This window comes from Aethalodelphis obliquidens, unplaced genomic scaffold (genome assembly GCF_003676395.1).
Source record: "Aethalodelphis obliquidens isolate GAN/ISIS:26980383/991018 unplaced genomic scaffold, ASM367639v1 scaffold92, whole genome shotgun sequence".
Taxonomy (NCBI): domain Eukaryota; kingdom Metazoa; phylum Chordata; class Mammalia; order Artiodactyla; family Delphinidae; genus Aethalodelphis; species Aethalodelphis obliquidens.
The window spans coordinates 1,169,087-1,192,915 of NW_020838036.1; the positions used below are offsets into that span (position 1 = coordinate 1,169,087).

The window sequence follows — 23,829 nt, forward strand, 5'->3', positions numbered from 1 at the left end:
TGCCATCATGACGATTTACTCCTCCTGGCAGATTGAATTGGAAGAAGAGATTTGAAATCTTGACCTCCATCCCTCTGCCAACTTCCACTCCCACCCTTACTGCAGAGTCACCTCTCAGATAAGTAGCCTGTGCCCCGCCCGCCCAGACTGCACTTTGCATTTGCTCTGCCGAGGGTCTGGCTCTTAGTTGCTGCTGTTGCTGCTTTTCAAGTTTGGGGGTGTGCTGGAACCCATGGGGTGCCATGAAGACTTACTGCTCTGAACAGTCATTGACTTCTGCACACAAAGACACAGTTACATAATGACCATCCAACAAATCTGGGCTAGTTAAATGAGGGGTGTATGTGTCTGGGTGTGGGATTCCCTTCAGTAACAGCTGAGAGAAGTGACTGTCTTCATCTGCTCTCTCCAGGACATTATTTAATTTCTACATGCCAGGTCTCTTATATTACCTCACTTAATCTTCACAAAACAAACACTTAGTGGCACTTTTATAATATCCATTTTTCAGATGAGGAAACTGAGGCTTAGAGATATGAAGTAATTTGCTCAAAGTCAAACAGCAGGTAAGTAGATCTTTTCTTAAACCCATGTCTCTCTGACTTCAGAGACTGTGCTCTTAATCTATACATTATAGAAAGACTAATCCATCCCAGAACCTTCCTTGTAGTGGTACGGGTCCCAACAGCCTGGTTCCAAGATAGCCAAGCTGAGGCTCAAGGAAATTTCTCTGTTGGGAAGCAGGTTGCCAACCACTGTAATATTCTCTGGTCTGCAGGGATTTGATTTTCTTCCTCTGTTCTTTTCCTCATTTTCCCCATCTCTTTCATAAAACACTCAACAGAAAGGGTCAGTATCCCTAGAAAAAGCACTTTACATTGAAAAAATGGGTTCTGCCCATGTTTCCCCAGTCCTTCCCTCTGCCATCTTTTCCCTACCTCCATCCCTCCGCTCTAATAAGGAATCCGATGGTGCTAGGGATTGTCAGCAGATTCCTGCTCATAGGCAGGAACATGGCCTAATATCAGAAGTGAGATTTCCTCTGGCTTTGATACATCCTGAAGCCATAGCAGGAGGTCCCTAACTGTGTAGCTAACATTAGTGTTTATCTCAGCTCTGAGAATCAAAACCCTATTGATCCTGGCAGCCAGTCTTCCCTGGATTGATTACCTTGTCATCTGTCTCAGGCTGACCATCCAAGGTTTCCTTCCTAATTGCTGGACTGCAAGTGTGGAGAGAGCTATTTCTGGAGACAGAGCTGTTACCTGCCTACTTGAAGGAACTACCCAAACTGGCTTCCTCCTTAGCTCAGGAGTGTTCTCAAAGCTGAGGGCAGAGCCCTATCTAGTTTCAGTCTCAGGGAAGGAAGGGGCTCATCATTTCAGCATTTGTTTTCTGTTCTTGTTCTGCTGAAAGCAGAGCTTAGAAAATCAGCCATCTGACCCTGCTGCTCTTCCCTGGTGGTTGGGCAGATCATTGGAGGCCTGTCAGGCATTGTGGTACAGTGGAAGGAGCACTAGATTAGGAGTCCAAAGATGGAGTTTTAGTTCTGGCTCAGCAATGGACCTGCTGTGTCTCCCTGAGTAGTTTGTGTCCTCTCTGAGCCTCGATTTCCCCATCTATGGTTTTTTAAAGTTTTATTGAGGAATAATTAACATACAATAAACTGCATATATTTCAAGTATACAATTTGACAAGTTTTGACATATGTGCACACTCATGACACAATCACTGTGATCAAAGTAATGGACATGTCCATCACCTCCAAAAGGTTTCTTATGTCTTTTTATAATTCTTCTCTCCCAGCCCACTTCTGGCCCCTCCCCACTCCCAGGCAACCACTAATATGCTTTCTCTCACTATAGATTAATCTGTATTTTTCTTGAGTTTTATATAGCTGGAGTCATAGGGTATGTATTTTTTGGTAGGCTCTGGCTTCTTTCACTCAACATAATTATTTTAAGATTCATCCATGTTGTTACATGTATCAATTGTTCGTTCCCCTCCCTTTCTACCTTCTTTCCATTCTTCCAGTATTTCTTTTGGGGAGATGGTGTTGAATTTTATTAACATGGAAAGGTCTCTAAAACATGAGAAAATTTTAAAAGCAGCTTATAAGTGGTGTATACTATATATACTGTATTTGAAAAAACTATATAGATATAATTGTATAGAAAAATCTGGAGGGATACATATCAAGGTAAAAATACTTGTCTCCAAGTGATTGGAATTGTGGAGATTTTTTTTTGCCTTGCTTCTTTGTTTTTCTAATTTTTCAATTGTGAAAATATACAGCTCTTTTTAAAAGTAGGAAAATGTTACTTTATTTTTAAACAGCTTTATTGAGCTATAATTGACATACGATAAACACGCTCATATTTAAATTGCACAGTACAAGAAGTTTTGATATACGTATGTATACATCATGAAGCCATTACCATATTCAGGATAATGAGCATATCTATCATCCTCCAAAGTCCTCTTCCTATCCACAGGCAACCATTGCTCTTCTTTCTGTCACTACAGATTAGTTTGTATTTTCTAGACTTTTTATATAAATGGAATAAAAAGTAGGTATTTAAAAAATTTGACTTCTTTTACTTACTGCAATTGTTTTGAGATTCATCCAAGTTGTTGCATATATCAATAGTTCATTCCTTTTTGTTGCTGAGTACCATTTCTTGGTATGGATATACCACAATGTGTTTGTCCATTTACATATTGATGGACATGGGTTGTTTCTAGTTTTTTACTACTACAAATATAGTTGCTATAAATATTCATGTACAGGTCTTGATGTGGACATATGCTTTAATTTTGGGGGGTTGCTGGGTCATTGTAACTTTATATGTAACCAGTTGAGGAACTTCCAAACTGTTTTCCAAAGTGATTACACCATTTTACAGTCCCAGCAACTATGCAACTGCAATTCAGAGTTTCAGTTGTTCCAAATCCTCACTAACACTTGGTATGGTCAGTTTTAAAAATACTAGATGTTTTAATGGGTGTGTATTGGCATCTCATTAGGTTTTAACTTTCATTTCCCTAATGGCTAATGATGTTGAGTATTCTTTCATGTATTTGGTTACCACTCATATATCTTTGGTAAAGTATCAGTTCAAATCTTTTGCCTGTTTTCAGTTGGGTTCTTTATTTTCTTGTTTTTGTAAATAAGAAATTATTCTTAAACACTCTGGATATGAGTCCTCCTTTATCAGATATATAATTGGCAAATATTTTCTCCCAGTCTGTAGCTTGTCTTTTAATTCTCTTAAAAGTATATTTGAAGAATAAATTTTAAAATTTTGATGAAGTTAATTTTATGTATTTTTATACTTTGTGCTCTTTGTGCTCTATTTAAGAAATCTTTGCCTAACCCAGGTTCACTATGATTTTATCCTATGTTTTCTAGAAGTTTTATAGTTTTAGCTCTTACATTTAGGTCTACCATCCATTTTGAGTTAATTTTTGAGTATAGTGTGAGATATTAGTTCAACTTCATTCTTTTTTATGTGGATATCCAGTTGACCCGGCACCATTTGTTGAAAAATATTATCCTTCCCTATTGAATTTTTTTAACATTTTTTAAATTGAAAATCAACTAGCCATATATGTGTGGGCCCATTTCTGGACTATGTTATGTTCCATTGATCTATATGTCTATCTTTATGCCAATGCCATAATACCTTTTTTCGTTGTTGTTTATTTTATTTATTTTATTTTTGGTTGCATTGGGTCTTCGTTGCTGAGTGCAGGCGTTCTCTAGTTGTGGCGAGTGGGGGCTACTCTTCATTGTGGTGTGCGGGCTTCTCATTGCGGTGTCTTCTCTTGTTGCTGAGCACGGGCTCTAGACACGTGAGCTTCAGTAGTTGTGGCACGTGGGCTCAGTAGTTGTGGCTCGCAGGCTCTAGAGCGCAGGCTCAGTAGTTGTGGCACACAGGCTTAGTTGTTCCACGTCATGTGGGATCTTCCTGGATCAGGGATCAAACCTGTGTCCCCTGTATTGGCAGGCGGATTCTTAACCTCTGTACCACCAGAGAAGCCCCAATACCATAATGTCTTGATTGGTGTAATTTTATAGTAAGTCTTAAAATCAAGTCATTATAAGCCTTCCAACTTTGTTCTTCAATGTAAAAATTATTTTTGTATTCTATATCCTATACATTTACACATAAATTTGAGAATCGGTTTGCCAAATTTTATCAAAAAAAAAAAACCTTGCTGGGGTTTTGATTGGGATTGCATTGTATGTGTAAAACAACTTGGGGGAGAATTGATGTTAACAATATTGAGTCTTCTGACCTGTGAACAAGATATATCCTTCATTTATTTAGGTCTTCTTTTTTTTTTTTTTTTTTGTGGTAGGTGGGCTTCTCACTGTTGTGGCCTCTCCTCTCCCGTTGCGGAGCACAGGCTCCGGACGCGCAGGCTCAGTGGCCATGGCTCACGGGCCTAGCCTTTCCACGGCATGTGGGATCTTCCCAGACCGGGGCACGAACCCGTGTCCCCTGCAACGGCAGGCGGACTCTCAACCACTGTGCCACCAGGGAAGCCCTATTTAGGTCTTCTTTAATTTATCTCATCAACATTTTGTAATTTTCAATGTAGAGATCTTGTACATATTTTCATCAAATTTATCCATAAATATTTCAGATTTCGGATGGTATTGTAAATGGTATTTTTATCTCAGTTTTTAATTATTCATTGCTAATATATAGAAATACATTTGGTTTTTGTATGTTGATTTGTACCTTGTGAGCTTATTTAACTCACTTATTACTTCTAGTTGCTTTTTTGTAGTCTTTAATGTTTTCTAGATAGACAATCATGTTGTCTGTAAACAGAGATAGTTGTAAAACTATAAGTAACTCTTATTTATAATCTGTATGTCTTCTATTTCTTCTTCTTGTCTTATTGCACTGGTGAGAACCTCCAATGCAATATTAAATAGAAATAGCAAGTACAGATATCCTTGCCTTGTTCTTAGTCTTAGGATGAAAGATTTTAGTCTTTCATTATTAAGTATGATGTTAGCTATAGGTTTTCACTAGTTGCCCTTTATCAGGTTGAGAAAGTCCCCACCTATTACTGGTTTTCTGAGAGTTTTTATCTTGAATGGGTATTGAATTTTGTCAAGTGTTTTTCTGTATCTACTGAGGTAATTATATGGGATTTTAAAATTTTGTAGTCGTTAATAATCACATACTGTATTGGTTGATTTTTGGATGTTGAACTAACCTTGTATTTCTGGGATAAATATTACTCGGTCATGATGTTTTATCCTTTTTACATATTGTTTGATTCAATTTGCTAAAATGTTGTTAAGCGTTTTGCAACTGTGTTTATGAGGGACATTCATTTGTAATTTTCTTTTCTTGTGCTGTCTTTATGGTGGTTATGGTATTAAGGTAACACTGGACTCGTAGAATGAGTTGGAAAGTATTGCCTCCTATTTTATTTTTTGCAACAGTTTGTGTAACCTTGTTATTATTTCTTCCTTAAATGTTTGTAATTCACCAGTGAAGCCATCTTGGTTACCCCCTCTATGATTCTTGAGGACCCTTTCATTTTTAACACTTTGCAGTTCTAATAATATGCTCATCATCAATCTTTCTATTTTAGATATATGCATCTCTCTCTCTGCCTCCTTATTTCTTTTCTGTCTCTGTCTCCTGCCTCTTTTCCATACTCTTTATCAGGTGAGTGTCTGACAATCAGAGTCTCTAGGTGCTAGCCAGCCCCCTCAGAGAAAACTGAGGAAACTGTTTCAAGTCGTAGTTCTTCCAAAGCACTGATGGTTTGGGTTCAAGAACCACCTCTAATATACCTTAGCCATTAGAATAGATAACTGACCATTGTCCTAAACCAGTGGTTGCCAAATCAGTGGCCATAAGACATTAAGTAAAGCCCATCATCCCTGAAGGACTGAGGCAGGAGTTAGAAGGACTGCATTTTCAGACTTGACATGGGTACTTCTAAGTGAGTCTCTCTGGGCCTCAGTCTGACTATCTGTAAAATTAGGAACTGGATGTCTAGATCTTCCAACTCCAAAAACTGGAAGTAAATAAACAATAGCAGCACAGAGAATGAGGTCAAATAAAATAATAAGGGGGGTAATAAGACAACTTATGTTTTCAGTGATTATTTGACTTTACAAGTTTTGACACTCAAAAGTAGGTAGCCCATTAAAGTTGGCATGTTTTGAGACAAAGTGTAGAAGGTTAAAAATGGGGTTTGTTTAGATGTTGAATGCTTGGAAAAGAATGTTTTCCAGTATTTCTGTGCCAACCCAGAAAAACGCCACCACATTCTAATGAAGAGAAAAAATAAAACACTGCCAGGACAAATATGAAAACACTTTTGGAATTTTAAAATAAAGGCTTGCTACAGATCTGGAGTAGTGTTCTAGACACAGTGGTTGTGAGTAGCTACCAAAGTAAATGGACTTCGATAGGCTGAGAGCTGGAAGAAAGAGCTTCTCAACATAATGTTTATCAAACCATAGAAAAAGTTTTGGAATCAGCTTCCCTGAACAAGATTGTTACATTTATTCACCAGAAAAATAACTACCTAGCACTTAACTCCTAGCACAAGGCTAGAGAAATAGTTAATAAATGAAGCTCAGCTGGAGGTCACTCTCCAGTCAGCCACAGAGAGAATGAAAGGCAGGGCTCCTGCCATCTCAGTCCCCAAGGAAGACCAGAGTGTTGCATTTTTCTCCTCTGGAGTGCCCCAGCTGACCCCTGAAGTGCTTTTACTTGCCTCCTTTTAAATGTATTCCACCAATGCTTTCAGTCATCTTACTAATGTGTGCTGATCAACTGGCTAGATGTGCCAGCATACCATCAGCACAGTCCTGAGCTACCTGCCACCAACCCCACATGGTCCCCATGCCCTACCTATGCCATTCTGACCATGCTCACTTATCCCATCTAGTTTTAGTCTCTTTACTGTGTTCTGGGGACTCTGAAGAAGGGTGGAGATGGGGCAGAAATGGGAATATTTCTGGCAACAGGGACTCTGGTTAATAGTGACATTTCCTCCACTTAGCGTTGCATAGCAAGCTTCAGAACATGGCTCCTAATCCTATTTGCTAGTCTTTCATCATACTGTTCACCTTGTCATGAAGCAGGGGCTCCTGAATAGAGATATCTCTGCCCTCGTGTCACCCCCTTTCACCTCTCTCTCTCCTTTACCCTTCCCCAGCTTTGCCCTTTCTTTGGCTTTGCTCCATCGTTCCCTCATTTGAGCTTTTGTTAGTTCCCCACAACAACAGGAATTTGTGAAAGCCTATAATTTATTTAGAGAGTTTGGCTCTTAGAGTACTCTCTCCCCACTTTCCAACTCAGAGGGAGAGCTCAGAGAAGTTGGCTTTTGGAAACCAAGGAATGGGGAATCTGGTCTCGCATTTGAGTTCTTTTCTGAGCAGACTCCCTGTACTTCAAAGACATTAGACTGTGAGCCTGGGTAAGGAGCCAGGGCACTAATTGGGCACTTGAGTGAAAAGACTTTGAATATAAGGAAATTTGAGGGCCAATAGGTCCAGGATGGAGCTGGAAAGGCTGGGGTTCTGCTTTTGCACTGCTCAGGCTCAACAGAAGCCCAGCTGGCTATGGGTGCTTAGAGGAGGAAAGGAGGTGGTGTCCAGTGAATATAGACATTGTGTTCACTTCAGGCACAGGTATTTGGGGGCCAACTCTTTGGGAGTACTTAACTCACCTGAGGGTAGTGGTTGAGGCTGAAGAGAATTCTGGGTATCATTGGATGAAAGTTGTGGATGGTGGGTTTATACATAGTTAATCCTTAAAGTCCTAGGGCTCTGCTGGACAGAAAGTTTATTAGTCAGAAATTAGACGCTTGGCACTTAGCACAGTTGTGCATTGAAAATAATGCTCTCTGCCTGATGGAAAGTTGTGGGGTGCCATCTCTGATTTTGCCAAGACTGTTTATAAAGGTAGCCTTCTATACCTCCTGTTAAAGTCTACTTTTCACCCTTTGAACTCTCCCACATTCAGCTGTTTCATCAAAATCACTTTGTCATCAGCAGTAGGGAATTAAAAAAAATCACTTTGTCTTCCTCATATGAGAGCAAGGGTAATATGGGGAACAACAAAAACTCCCCAGCTTTGAGTCCAAGGACTGTCAAGAGTTCTAGAAAACCTCTACCCATGCCTTGTATTTTCCAAAAAAGGAAATTGAGTGCAAGAAAGATAAAGAATAACCAACAACACTCATTCTACCATCAACATGGTTATAATTATCATTATTATTATCACTATTAGTTCTTCTTTTTTAAATATAGTTATAGCTGATTATTTTTCTCTTACAAAATTTCCTCTGATAACCTTTCCTGCTAACAATTGTTCTATTCTTCTTCAGTCATTGATCTAGCTATTAAATTACCTTTCTTTTCCTTAACGTAGCAAATTTTCTTTCCCTTGGAATGTCTGACCTCTCTGAAAATCTTTAAATAGAAAATTTTACTGTGGTCTTGAACCATGGGATTTATACATTTTACTGTCCTGTTCAAAAAAGTGTTCCTTATTCTACTGTGAGATCCTTGAAGGCAAAGACCATATGTCACTCATTTAGCATCCTCAGTACCTGTGGGATAGCTGTGTATTTGGGCCAGAAAGGATGTTAAATAACTTTTAAATAAATGAATATCATATATAAATGGCTTCATTTTTTTTAAATGTACATTTAGTGTCAAAAACTATATCAAGGTACTTTTCCCTATTCCTCCCATGAAGTATGGCTAAAAACACTGGCCATTATGTAAAGCAAATATAAGAAGACTAAAAGGTAGAGAGAAGAAAGTTGATGGACTAGGTATCTCAGGACTCAAGGAACAACACAGTGGTGAATTACCTGGGTTTTCTTTTTGCCTCACATATCTTACACCTGGAGCTGAAGAAACTTACAACCCAGAAATGCCAACAGAAACAAATAAAATAAGCATTGAGAAAAGCCTGATTTCTCTAACCAAAAGACCAAGAAAGGAGGAGCCTATCAAGACAGAAAACTTTTAGACAATAACCACTCTACTCCAGCCAAACACCATGGGGAAAAATGCATACCTTCTGACCTTTACCAACAAAGGCCTAATAAGGAACCTTGACTTATATACTCACCCAGTTATAACAAGGTGCCCCAATCTGTCCGCCTACCATTCCAAGGTAGTAGTAGAGAAAACTGAGTAGGGAGCCAGGAATGTCATCCTCTCAGTTGTAGCAAGGCCTATTCTCTGTCCATTGTTTCAGTGGAGACCATGCAGGGAACCTGGACGTTCACCCTTGCCAGTCTGTAACTTCTGGCTCTCCTCCCATTCCTGAAGAGGTGCCAAGGTGGTGTCAGTGAAGGCCAAGTAGGAAACTAGGACTTTTAGCATCATTCAGTACAGTATCAGTTGAAGCAACGTGGAGAATAGTAACGAGAGACTCTTACCTCTCCCAACCAGTTAAGTATCAGAGGAAGACCTCTCCCAACCAGTTAAGGATCAGAGGAAGACCAGTGGGGATCTTGAACACCAACCCCTGCTCAGCATAACAAGGCACCGATCCTCCCCAGGGTGTCCATGGAGGCTAAGCAGGGAACCTGGACTTCCATCCCCATCTCTTCCACCCCATCTAGAAATAATGTGGTGGTACCTTGCTGGCACAGTGTCATAGTAGGCCTACTAAAACACAAGATTTAAATACGATACCGAGTCTCATAACATAATATCCAACATTTCCCAGGTAAAATAGAAAAACCACTTGTCACACCAAAGACTAGGAAAATCTCAACTTCAACAAGAAAAGACTACATGTTGTTTTCAATGAGAAAACACCAAGATGACACAGATATTGAAATTATTTGACAAGGATTTTAAAGCAGCCACTATAAAAATGCTTCAATGAGCAATTACAATCATACTTGAGACAAATGAAAAAATAGAGTCTCAACAAATAAATAGAAAATACAAAGAAGAAACAATGGAAATTTTAGAACTGAAAAATACAAAAACTGAAATAATAATAATTTTTAAAACCTCACTGGATGGGTTCCATTAAATAATGGAGAGGGCAGAGGAAAGAAGTAGTAAGCTTGAAGACAGAACAATAGAAATTATACAATCTGAACAACAGGGGGAAAATAAATTTTTAAAAAATGAACAGAGCCTCAGAGAACTGTGGTGCTATAACAGAAGAGGTAATATTCCTGTCATCAGAGGAGTCCTGAATGGAGAGGAGAAAGAAGGTGGGGCTGAAAAATTACTCAGAGAAATAACGGTTGAAAAATTCCCAAATTTGGCAAAAGAAAAATCTACAGTATTAAGAAGCTGAGTGAATCCCAAAGAGGGTGAACTCAAAGAAATCTATGCCAAAACACATCACAGACTTCTGAAATATAAACACACACACACACACATCTTGAAAAAATTGAGAGAAATGACGCCTTAATTAAGGGGAAAAACATTCAAATGATAGTGGATTTCTCATCAAAAACCATGGAGGGTAGAAGGAAGAAGTCACAAAACATTCTTCAAGTGCTGAAAGAATAAACTGTCAATCCAGAATTGCATATCTGGTGAAAATATCCTTCAGGAACAAAGGGGGAAATCAAGGCATTTTCAAATGAAGGAAAAATAGGATAATCTGTCACCAGCAGACCTACCCTAAAAGAGTGGCCAAAGGAATTCTCTAAACAAAAAGGAAACAATAGAAAAAGGAATATTGGATCATCAAGAAGGAAGAACAATTAAAAGAGTAAAATTATGGGTAAATAGAATAGAGTTTCCTTCTTCTCTTGGATTTTCTAAATTATGTTTAACAGTTGAAACAAAAATTATAATGATTCCTGATGTGGTTTCAATGTATATAGAGGAAATATTTAAGAAAATTATATTATAAATGGAGGATAGTGAAAGGACATGAGGGAGTTTAGGTTTTTACACTCCACTCAAACTAGTGAAATGTCAACATCAGTAAACTATGATGTAATAGCTAGAGCAACTACTTAAAAAGGTATACAAAGGGATACACTCAAAGCGCTATAAATAAATCAAATTGGAATTCTAAAAATTGTTAAGGGAGCCTACAGGCAAGCAGAGAAAAAGAAAGTAGAGAAAGGAAAAACAGAGGGAACAAACAGAAAACAAAAATAAAATGACCCTAACATGTCAATGATTACTTCCTTGCAAATGATCTAAATACATCGATTAAAAGACAGAGATTGGCAGGAAAAAAAAAATACCCCAACTATAAGCTGTCTACAAGAAACTTACTTCAAATATATATCTTCAGGGAATTATGCTGGGTGAAAAAAAGCCAATTTCAACAAGTCACACACTATATGACTCAATTTCTATAACTTTCTTAAAATAATATTATAGAGATGAAAAAAAATTAGTGGTTGCCAAGAGTTAGGGACAGTGGGGGAGTGGACTGGGTGTGATTATGAAAGAGTAGCACAAAGGAGATCTTTATGGTGATGGAATAATCCTGTATCTTGATTGCAGTGGTGGTTACACAAATCTACACATGTGATAAAATGATATAGAACTATACACACATATTGTACCAATGTCAATTTTCTGGTTTTGATATTATAGTATAGTTATATATGATGTAACCATTGGGGGAAATTGGGTGAAGTGTTCATGGGACTTCTCTGGATTATCTTAGCTATTTCCTATAAATCTATAATTGTTTCAAAAGTTGAAAAAAACTCAGATTAATATTTTAAAATCATATTTTAAAAACTACTAATAATATCATACTAAATGGTGAGAAAATTGCAGCTTTCCCACTAAGATCAGGTTCAAGACAAGGCTGTCCCTTCTCACCACTCCTTTTCAACACTGTAGTGGAAGTTCTAGCTAATATAATAATACAAGAAAAAGAAATAAGTATACAGGCTGGGAAGGAAGACATAAAACTGTCTGTGTTCACAGATGACATGATCATCTATGTAGACAATCTGAAAAAAATGACAAAAAACTCTGGAACTTAAAAGCAATTACAGCAAAGTTGCAGGATACAAGGTTAATATACAAAAGTGAATCGCTTTCCTATAAACCAGCAATGAACAAGAGGAATTTGAAACTTTAAAAATGAATGCCATTTACATTAACACACCCAAAAATGAAATACTTATGTATAAACCTAACAAAATATGTACAAATTTATATGAGGAAAACTACAAAATTTTGATGAACTAAAATTCAAAGAACTAAATAAATGGAGATATTCTATGTTCATGCACAGGAAGACTCAATATTGTCAGGATGTCAGTTCTTCCCAACTTGATGTATAGATTCAATGCAATCCCAATCAAAATCTCAGCAATTTATTTTGTGGATATCGATAAACTGATTCTAAAGTTTACATGGAGAAGCAAAAGACCCCAAATAGCCAACACAGTATTGGAAGAGATGAACAAAGTTGGAGAACTGTCACTACTTGACCTCAAGACTTACCATGAAGCTACAATATTCAAGACAGTGTGGTATTGGTGAAAGAATAGACAAATAGATCAAGGGAACAGAATAGACAGCCCAGAAATAGATCCACATAAATATAGCCAACTGATCTTTGACAAGAAGCAAAGACCATACAATGGAACAAAGATAATCTTTTCAACAAATGGTGCTGGAACGACTGGACATCCACATGCAAAAAAATTAATCTAGACACAGACCTTACATCCTTATCAAAAATTAACTCAGAATGGATCACAGACCTAAATATAAAACATGAAACCCTAAAACTCCTAGAAAATAACTTAGGAAAACTTGGGTATGATTATGACATTTTAGGTACAAGACCAAAGTCACGATCCAAGAAAGAACTAATTGATAAGTTGGATTTCATTAAAATTAAAAACTTCTGCTCTGCAGAAGACAATATCAAGAGAATGAGAAGATAAGCCACAGACTGGGAGAAAATATTCACAAAAGACAAAGACCTTAACAGAGACCTCATCAAAGAAAATATACAGATGACAAATAAGCATATGAAAAGATACACAACACCATATGCCATCAGGGAAATACAAATGAAAACAACAGTGAGATACCACTACATACTTATTAGAATGACCAAAATCTGGAACACCAACACCACCAAATGCTGGCAAGGACGTAGAGCAACAAGAACTCTCACTCACTACTGTTGGGAATGCAAAATGGTACAGCCACATTGGAAGAAAGTTTGGCAATTTCTTACAAAACTAAACATACAATTTAGCAATCATGCTCCTTAGTGTTTAACCAAATGAATCAAGAACTTACGTCCACACAAAAATTTGCACACAGATATTTATAGCAGCTTTATTCATAATTGCCAAAATGTGGAAGCAAACAAGATGTCCATCAGTAGGTGAGTTAGTAAATAAACTGTTGTACATCCAGACAATGGAATATTTTTCAGTGCTGAAAAATAAGAGCTTTCAAGTCATGAAAATACATGGGGGAAGCTTAAATGCATATTACTAAGTGAAAGAAGCTAATCTGAAAAGACTACATACTGTATGATTCCAACTATATAACATTGTGGAAAAGGCAAAACTATGGAGACAGTAAAAAGATCAGTGGTTGCCAGAGGTTGGGAGGGGAGGAGGAATGAATAGGTGGAGCATGGTATTTTTAAGGCAGTGAAAATGTTCTGTATAATACCATAATGATGAATACATGTCATTAACATAAAAAGCTATATCCAATATAATTTAATTTTTCTTTGACTGTGCAAAAGATACTTTCAAGCCCAATCATCAGCTTTCATTGTATTTTAGAAATTCAGAAGGGCCAAATAATGGTGAGTTGTAGTTGATAACATGACAGTAAGATAATTTACTGAATTTAAGTATTTTTTCATTTTTGATAATACTCTTGAACTAGTTTTTTTGAAAATCCAGCCAGAATAAAAATACATACATCATAAATGAGATCTCACACTGGCACTTCCTTCTTCCCTGCCCCCTCTTCTTTTTTTATAACAGATTTATTGAGGTATAATTTACATATGGTAATATTCACCCTTTTTATATGCTCAGTTCTATGAATTTTGACAAAAGAATATCACCACTTACAGTCAAAATATATAACATTTCATTACTCCAAAAAGTTCCCTCATGATCATCTACAATGAGTCATTTCCCCTCACCCTTCCTCTTGGCATGCACTGATCTGTTTGACCCCACAGTTTTGCCTTTCCAGAATTACATATAAATGTAATCATTTGTGTCTGGCTTCTTTTCACTTAGCATAATGCCTTTGAGAATTGTCCAAGTTGTTGCCTGTATCAATAGTTCATTCCTGTTTATTGCAGAGTTGTATCCCATTGTCTTAATGTATATCCACGTATTTATCCATTCACCAGTTGAAGTACAATTTGAGTTATTGCCACGTTTTGGCAGTTATGAAAAATCTGTAAAAACATCTAGGCACAGGTTTTTGTATGAATATAATTTTTCATTTATCTTGGGTAAATACCCAGGAGAATGATTTTAGGGTCATATGGTAATTGTATGTTTAACTTTTTTTTTTTAATTTATTTTTGGCTGCATTGGGTCTTAGTTCTGGCACGTGGGATCTTCGTTGAGGCAGACGGGCTCTTCATTGTGGCGTGTGGGCTTCTCTCTAGTTGTGGCGTGCGGGTTTTCTCTTCTCTAGTTGTGGCGCTCAGACTCCAGGGTGCATGGGCTCTGTAGTTGTGGCGCACGGGTTCCAGAGCATGTGGGCTCTGTAGTTTGCGGCACACAGGCTCTAGTTGAGGCGTGTGAGCTCAGTAGTTGTGGCGTGCAGGCTTAGTTGCTCCTCGGCATGTGGGATCTTAGTTCCCTAACCAGGGATAGAACCTGCGTCTCCTGCATTGTAAGATGGATTCTTTACCACTGGACCACCAGGGAAGTCCCCCTGTATGTTTAACTTTTAAGAAGCTGCCAAACTGTTTTCCAAAGCAGGTATACCATTTTACATTCCCATCAACAGTGTATGAGATTTCCAGTTCCTCTATATCCTCACCAGTACTAGGTATTGTCATTTTTTTAAAAAAAAAGCCTTTTTAGTGGTTGTATAGGGGTATCTCATTGTGGTTTTAATAAGGATTTCTTGAATGATTAATGATATTGAGCATCTTTTCATGTGTTCAATTGCCATTCACGTCCTGTGTTTGTAAAATGTCTGTTCAAATCTTTTGCCCGTATTTTAAATTGGATTGTTTGCTGTCTTATTGAGTTATGAGAGTCAACTCACACTTGTACTCTGGATACCAGTCTTTTATCAATGTGTGTATTGTAAATACTTTTCCCAATCTGTGGTTTGCCCTTTCATTTTCATAACAGTATTTTTCAAAGAACAGAAGTTTTACACTTTGATGAAGTCTAATGTATCAATTTTTTAATGGATCACACTTTTGGTAATTATCTATGAAATCTTTGCCTAACTGAAGTTCAAAAAGATTTTCTCCTATACTTTCTTCTAGAAGTTTTAAGTTTTACATTTGAGTCTATGATCCATTTGTATTAATTTTTATGTACGGTGTGACTATTGGTATTTATAAAGCTCTCATACATATGATCACATCTGATAATCTTTAGATTAAAAAAAACTTTGGGGAAGGCACATGGAGAATTTTAATCCCCATTTTACAGATGAGAAGTCGGAGGATTAGAGAAGTGCTGTGTAATTTGCTCAAGGTCCCATAGCTGATAAGAGGTGAAATTGAAAGGTATAAGGTAAAATTGTGATGAGAGTTAGGGTCTCCTGCGGTCTCAGGCCAGTACTGTTGGAGCCAGCCAGCTAAGACTCAAGATGGCACCCACAGCAAAGCAAAGATTACCAGTGGAGATCTGAGCAACCTATTAGGCACTGAGGAAAGAGACTCAGACAGTGGACTAGTCTAACCTCAGACTGCACTCCTCTGGCCCATTTGGGGCTCCACAATTGAAGAGAGCCAGAAGCTGGCCTGGCATCCTGTTCAGGTGACACTCAATGAATACTTTTTGATGATGATGATGAAGGCTAGGAACGTGTTAACAGGAGAGCTCTCAAAGTAATACAGATTTAGAAATTAAAGCTAAGAAGAAATATTAATGAAACTAAGAATTGTTTAGCCTAGAAAACAGAGGCCCATGATGAAACTTGATACAGCCTTCAAACAAAAAAAGCTTGGGCTTTCTTTCTGAGGGCTGAGCAAGGGGAAATGGGCTGGAAGAATCCAAGGAAAAGGGAAAATTTCTTCCTCCCTGTTGAGGATTGTTACAGACACTTAAGAGCCTTTATAAACAGAATAAACTCTTCTTATTTGAGTTTGGAGTCAGAGATTTGCCAAACATTGGCTCTGATGAAGGATTTCAGCATGAGAGTTACATGACCCTCTTGCATAGTGTCCTTATAAATCTTTGAGTATCTCCTGAACCTGCCCTGTGTCCCTGTACAATTCCAGGAGCCCTTTGTCTGTGGCCTTCCCTACTCCTTAGTCTTAGCATCTTCACAGGACTGTTCCAATGACCAAGAGAAGTCTTACCTAAGCTCCTGAAGGCTTAATTAATTCTCATGTTCCTTGGCACTGAAGCCAAGTAGCCCAATGCCTAAGGCTATAAATCTGGCTTAGCATCCCTGGAAGGAAGCTTGAATTGTTGGCTGGTCCAAATCTAACCACAGTGCTTAAATCTCCTGTTTTATATCTACCTCTGCTTATACACCTCCAATGATGGGAAGCTTCATTCATCCCAGTAAGAGATATAATACAATGAACATTGGACTAGAAATAAGGAGAGTTAGGTTTGAGTCCCAGCTCTTCCACTTAACTTGCTGTGTGATCTTTGGCAAGTCCCTTCACATTTCTGGAGCTGTTTCTTTATCAGTAAAATGGTTGTAGAGGAATCTCTTTGTTTTAGTTTGTTTGTTTAACTGCTATAACAAATAGCCCTAGAAAATTCAGTAGCTTAAAGGACAAGACATTTCTTTACTTCTTATGTAACATTCAGGGCAGGGGTTCCAGATTGGAGAGAGAGGGGAAACTTCACTCCATTCACAGACCCAGACAGAACTGATGGCAGTTCTGCCAGTCTTAATACATGGCTTCCAAGGTCACTCTGCCGTTATAGCTCCCAAGTAAGCAAAAACATCATGGTAGTCTTTTTATGGTCCAGGCCTGGAAGTGGTATTAGTCTTTTTTACCCACATGCTATTGGTCAGAATTCAGTCACATGGTCAAGCCAAACAGCTGAACAGGCTAAGAAATGTAGTGTAGCTGTGTGGTAGCTAGCTAGAAGTCTCCATCACAGACTTGATCTCTAAAGGCTCCCTGCCCCAGCTTTGAAGTTCTGGGTATACTTATGAACTAGACTCCTGGTTCTCACATTGCTTTGTTACAGGCACTTTGAAAATTGCCTAACCTCACTGACCATCAGGGACTAGCAGGCTGGCAGTGCAGACCAAGGCAATGCCCCCAGTGAAAGGCCAGAGAAGATCTGAGATACCAGCCGCACCACCAGGTAACACATTAAACTAAGGTGTCTTTGTGCTTCTTTTCTCTGCAGCATGGGTAGGAGCCCTCTCAATGGGCATGATCTTCTTCTGTTCTCCCATTGTGAGTATATTCACTGATCGATTGGGCTGCCGAATCACAGCAACTGCAGGGGCTGCCGTCGCTTTCATTGGCCTCCATACCAGCTCCTTCACCAGGTAAGGCTAGGAGTTGCCGACCATTTGCCCAAGGCTGAGGGTTGGCTTCTCTCTGGGCCTCAACTAGACACTCTTCTCATTGTAGAATCCCCTGTGGCCCTTTCCATGTAGGGTCCTCAAGACCCTGCTCCCAGGAATTATCGTCCAATGGGACTCATCTTGGTAGGGTCCCCAGGACACATTGGTAGGGAATATACCCAAAGAGGATCCAAGAGTTCCAAAGTGGTGGGAGGAGCCAAAGCTTGGGCATTCATACTGCTGGGCCCAAGTCAAGTTTTGGCCACTGAATGGCAATGGAACAATTCATGAGTACCATTCCCCTCTTTGGGCCTCAATTTTTATACTGTAACATGAGGAGATTAGATCAGGTCTTTTCAGGTGTCTTCCAGCTCTGCCATTCTATTTCCCTTCAATATGCCACACATCTCATGACCTCAACTGCCCTCCTGGAAATGAACTTCTGGAGTAAGCCCATGTGAACACCTACCATTACAGGATTCCTAAGGTAATCTTATGCTGAAAAAGAGGTCAGCTGAGCCCAAGGCTGTTTAGCATTTCTGGTCCTTTTCCATTTCTGGATAGCAATGCATGGATGATTTGGAACAGATAAAGATTCATGTCTTGGGTGTGAGAAGAGATGTTTAGCAGCCTCCCTCACTGAGATACAGACCCAGCACCCAGCTACCCAACTAGGCCTAAGCTAGGTAAACTCAAACTCTGGTCCCATAGGTCCCACTGGCAGAAACTGGTAGTGTCAGGCAAGGAGCAGGCTACAAGTTCATTTTCTGCTTTCTTTCTGCCAGCTCTCCAGAAGCATGTCTGTAGGGGAGGAGAGAAGTAAAAACCCTCCACCACAGCCTGAGGAATATGGGATTCCTAAAGAACTCCAATGACTTTCTGCCAAAGACACTTTGGGAGTTATGGTACCTCCTACTTCCAATCTGCCTGGGCTGGTGTAGGAGAATGCCAGCCTGGAGACGTGGCTAGCTTATCAGAGACTTGCTTTCTGAGCTTGGCTCCCCAGAGAAGGACCATGGTTATGCTCTCCAGGCCTAAGGTTCCACTCACAGCAGAGGATGATAATTGTGTCTGCTACAACTGGGCCTTGTGAGGTTGAGCCAGCTTTCTTTATGACTTGAGCATTTCCGGCTGCCCAGCCCACCCTCCAACAGAGCTTGGATGTGGCCTGCAATGGTTTCTTGGCTTGGTCCCATCCAACTGGGACAGAGGCAGGGAAAACCATATCCTGTCTGTAATCTGCTCAGTCTTCCCAGGGCAGCAGCTCCAAACCCTTTCAGGACCCCTCTGGTGGTCGGCCTCATTTGCCCTCAGCAAGCTCGTGTCTGGCTCCTTGTGGGAAGGAGCTAGGCCTCAGAAGCGGCTCCAGTCTCAGAGCTACACATCAGAGGCCTGTTTTTTAAGGCCAAGCAGAGCAAAGTGTAAACAAATTAGCAACATACGGATCCCATTTTCCTTCCAATCCACATGAGCTCAGTTACAGGAGGGGAAGGAGCTCAGATGTGCTTTCTCCTGGCATTCTTCTTTAGGCACATTGGAGTAGGCGTTCTGTTCTCCAGCCCCTAAGCTCCTCCCCCACCCCCTTTGCCCTTTCTGCAAGAACATCTTCAAAGCCAAGAAACTTTCTGGATGGCTTCACATCCAGTGGAAAAATGGTTCTGCTTGTGGCTAGAACTCCAAGTCATCTTTCCTGTTGCTTGAATCAGGGCTCTGAGTTCCTTTGGATGGTGTGAGGTGGGGCAAAGTTCAGGCAGGGGTGGGGAGGCCTTGGCAAGCCTGCTCAGGGGCCTCCTGCCTTTGGGCCCAGCTAGAAATAGATCCACCACACAGCTCCCTGAACTGAATCCCATGCTTTGCTCCCACTGGCCCCCTCCCTGAGGGTCTCCCTCAGACCTTCATAACTCCTCTCCCTTAGACAAGGCCCCCAGCCCAGGTCAATCCCAAATGTACTTAGATTCTAATGGGAGGAAGCCCCAAGGAATCTGACAGAAGAGGAGCACTTGGCTTAGCTATGTGTTCTAAGTAGAGGCAACCCTTTTGAAACCAAAGCCCTTGCTCATATCCAATGAATGCAAGCAGATAGAAAGAAATGATGATGATAGCTGTCTTGGAATCATGAGTACTAGCACCACTTCGTCTCTGCAGCATAGGTCCAGTCCTTTAGTATGAGGACTGGATCTATCTATGGAGAGGAACTGCCCAACCATGGAAAGTATTAGGTTATTACGTGGTCAGATAAGAAGTATTGCAAAATATGTGGAGGCATCAAAAAGAAAACAAAGTTTTTCACTAGTTTGTGCCAATATCATCTGAGGGCAAATGGCCAGCCAAGCTGACCTTCCCATGGCCTTTTCCCTTCTGATACTTTGCCTTCTGTTATAGAAGTTTATAGTCAAAGCAGGGCCTAAGGGTTTTAAGCCAGAGCCTCTCTTACTTGGCCAGGCCCACAACTTCTTTGAGTTTCCAGTTCCCATCAAGCAGCCAAGCTACTCTGGGAAGCTAGTCCATATCATGTCCAGCAACAGGAGCCAGGCTTTGGAAGTTATAGAAACTCCTTACTTTAGGATCCCCATGGAAATTATCTAGGGCCTGGAGTAAAGGGTCTTGGGACATCCAGACCATGGGCATGGTTGGAGAGGGGGCGTCTCTCAGAATACCATCAACCATTCTGTGAAATATTAAGGGCCCTGAGCATGAAGAAAGACACTGAAGAGTCCTATGGAGGGTCTCAACCTTCTAGAATCTTGGCTTCTTGCAGAACTTTCTTGTTACTTGGGATAAAGCTTTGGTTACCAGCCCAACCATGGTGTCTAGGTGAGCAGTAGGTGTAACTATTCTCTCTAAGGCACTGACTTACTCTTTGTAGCCCCTCATCCAGACTTTGCATAGGCTAGTTTTGGCTTTCTTTTGAACAGTACTCTCTGATGGGGTACTATGATTCAAACTAGAGTCACACAGACTTAGATTCAAGTCCAAGCTTTGCTGATTCCCAGTTATGCTACCTTGGGTAAATTACTTTACTTCTCTGAGCCTCTGTCTCCCCATCTACAAAATGGGGATCAGAAGGTCCTATTCCTTGTCTATTCTGAGGGTCAGTTGTAACTGGGGCCATGGGTTAAGGGTGGGGGTATGCAGATCTCAGGAGGGTGAGGGGGGAAGGGCAGGTGGATTGTTGGTCAGGCTTCTGAGGATAGCTCTTGGTGTCTCTCCCACAGCTCACTAAGCCTGCGTTACTTCACCTACGGGATTCTCTTTGGTTGTGGCTGTTCCTTCGCCTTTCAGCCATCTCTCGTCATCCTGGGCCATTACTTCCAACGCCGTCTGGGTCTGGCCAATGGTGTGGTGTCTGCTGGGAGTAGCATCTTCTCCATATCCTTCCCCCTCCTCATCAAAACGCTGGGGGCTAAGATCAAGCTCGCCCAAACCTTCCAGGTGCTGAGTACCTTTATGTTTATTCTTACGCTGCTTTCACTCACCTACCGACCCCTCCTGCCCAGCTCGCAGGACACCCCAAGCAAGAGAGGTGTCCACACCCTGTGCCAACGCTTTCTGGCTCAGCTCAGGAAGTACTTCAACATGCGAGTGTTCCGCCAACGTACCTACCGCATCTGGGCCTTCGGGATCGCTGCTGCTGCCCTTGGCTACTTCGTTCCCTATGTACACTTGGTGAGGAATACCAGGGTGGGTCCACCCTACCTGACCCCAAGAAGTTGCCCTTAACCTGCCTGAAGTCCAGAGGGTAGGAGCAGAAGACATTGAAAGGGCAGACCTGGAACCTTTGGAGAAAGACAAAACAGTGGTTGGAGAGACCCAGAGTAGGAAAGAGCACAGGCTGAGGGATGACCTCAATGGGAAATGGGGGAAGTTCCTCACGGGGAGGCCCATGCCTATGGTTTCCCCCACTGATAAATCTAGATGGATTTTCAGGAGAAGATAAGCATCACCAGGATACAGGAGGCTGCCTCAGATGACCCAATGATAGGGTTTTCTTTTCTTTCTTTTTTTTTATATTTATTTGGCAGTGCTGGGTCTTCGTTGCAGTGCCTTGTCTCTTCGTTGTGGCGTGTGGGCTTCTCTAGTTGCAGCACATGGGCTCAGTAGTCGCAGCATGTTGGCTCAGTGGTTGCAGTGCTTGGGCTCTCTAGTTGCAGCATGCAGGCTCTAGAGCATACGGGCTCAGTAGTTGCAGCACGCTGGCTTAGTTGTGGTATGTAGGATCTTAGTTCCCCAGCCAGGGATCACCAGGCCCCTGCATTGGGAGCATGGAGTCTTAACCACTGACCACCAGGGAAGTCCCTCAATGATAGAGTTTTCTAAGAGTGTGTCTTATGGAATGCTAGTCTTTGGGGTCAAGTAATTTTGTTTAAGAAATAACATATACTAGATTTCTCTAGCTTCATAATGTGTAGCAATCTTTTAAAGGTACCAAAAATCCTGCTGTAAAGAAATCAATTAAGCTTTGTTTAACCACCATACACCCAACTTACATGACCAAAGATTTGTTGGTTGTGGTCCAACTGTTATCTTCCACAGACCTTGTGTTTCTTAAAGCACACTTTTGGAATATTACCTGGAAGTTAGTGGATCATTCTCCCTTGGTGACCCGCTGTTACCCTAGGCTGTCAGTTCTGGGTCAGGGAATGAGGAGATAATAGGGGAACCCTTGGACTTTTTTCAGTTGTTAAGGCTGTATTCTGTCCTGCCAAGGCTTGGAAGGGGCTTAGAGACACCCACTGCCCTCAGCTGTTGCTCAGAAACCCAGAATCCAGAGAGCCAAGGGATATGCAGCCTTTTAAACTGTTAGAAACAGCCAGAGAGCTTGTTCTGGAGCTAAGGCTATAAAGGAGGGAGCTGCAAGAGAAGGAACTCTTGCCATGGTCCAGGGAAGTAAGCAGTAGGGGGTTCTGGGTATGCCAACAATTAACCAGCCAGCTCTTCTTCTTCCTCTTATCCCGTGGGCCTGATGCTATGCTTTTCAGATGAAGTATGTGGAAGAGGAATTCTTGGAAATCAAGCAGACCTGGGTGCTCTTGGTGTGTATTGGAGCTACCTCAGGCCTTGGCCGCCTTGTGTCAGGCCGTGTCAGTGACTCCATTCCTGGACTTAAGAAGATCTACTTGCAGGTGAGTGTGACCACCCTGTCTACTGTGGGGAAAACAGCCTGCCACAGATGCTAGGTTATCCAGCCTTTGGGATACAATGGTAGGATGTATAACTGCTGTGGCCTGGGCCCCAGCTCTGACACCAGCTTGCTATGTGACATGGGAAAGTCAATCAAATTCTCTAAGCCTCCATTTCCCTTGCTTTCAAGTGAAGATCATCATCCTTGTTCTGCCTCCTTCATCAAAATGGAGTGAGGATGTAGTGAAAGCTGTCAGTGTAAATAGAACCTCTAAGAACACTTTCAAAGAAAATGTTTATTAATAAAGGCTCTCCCATCTGAAAGAGGGAAACTGAAGCCAGGAGTTAGATGCTGCCCCCATTGAAGACTGAACTCATTGCTACCTTATACTCTCTTGGAGGGTCTTGAGCATCTGCAGTACTCTGTGGCCCAGTGTCTCTCTCCTCTAGGCCCAGACCCATCACTTCTTATACCTCCAGAGCTACTTGGCACCAAACACTGGCTCTCAAATGCCATCCTCTTGACAGACACAAAATAATTGCCAGAAAAGGCCAGACCTCACTTGCCCTCTCTACACCTCACTTTCCTCTTTCGTGCAATGAGAATAATCCTTGCCTTTCCTATCTCACCTTGCAGGTGAGGATCAAAAGGAATACAGGTGTGACCAGGCTTTGAGAAGTAAAAAGTGTTATAGCCATGCGAAGTTTTAATCCTTCTCACAGTGACACAGGTAGCCTCATATTGTGGGCAGTAGCCATGTGGATGCTCAAGAGGCCACTTTTTGTGTGATCTGGGCTCTGGTTTGGCTTTAATACAGACTACTGCTCAAGCTGTCTGTCTTTGTCTACTGGGCAACAATATTGTCTTTCTGACCTGGCTCATGCTTTTTGCTTGAGCCAACAGCAGTTGGGTTTACCAGAAGGTGCCCAAGTGTGGAACCCTGTGAAGGGATAACAGCAGCCCCAGAAAACATGTGGGTCACAGTCCATCAGGAATGTGGTTGAGTTCTGACTAT

General features: G+C 40.9%; 1 protein-coding gene across 2 annotated transcripts in view; it reads left to right on the top strand.

Moving 5' to 3' along the window:
- SLC16A2 (solute carrier family 16 member 2) overlaps nt 1–23,829 on the top strand; it is a 118,731-nt gene that overhangs the window by 87,671 nt on the left and 7,231 nt on the right. Inside the window, exons 2-4 of one of the 2 annotated variants that reach the window (XM_027095597.1) lie at nt 17,530–17,674; nt 20,908–21,358; nt 22,672–22,815. In XM_027095597.1, coding sequence (XP_026951398.1) covers nt 17,530–17,674; nt 20,908–21,358; nt 22,672–22,815 — 740 coding nt within the window. The remainder of the gene's footprint in view (nt 1–17,529; nt 17,675–20,907; nt 21,359–22,671; nt 22,816–23,829) is intronic. The other variant, XM_027095598.1, reaches the window with a different exon arrangement.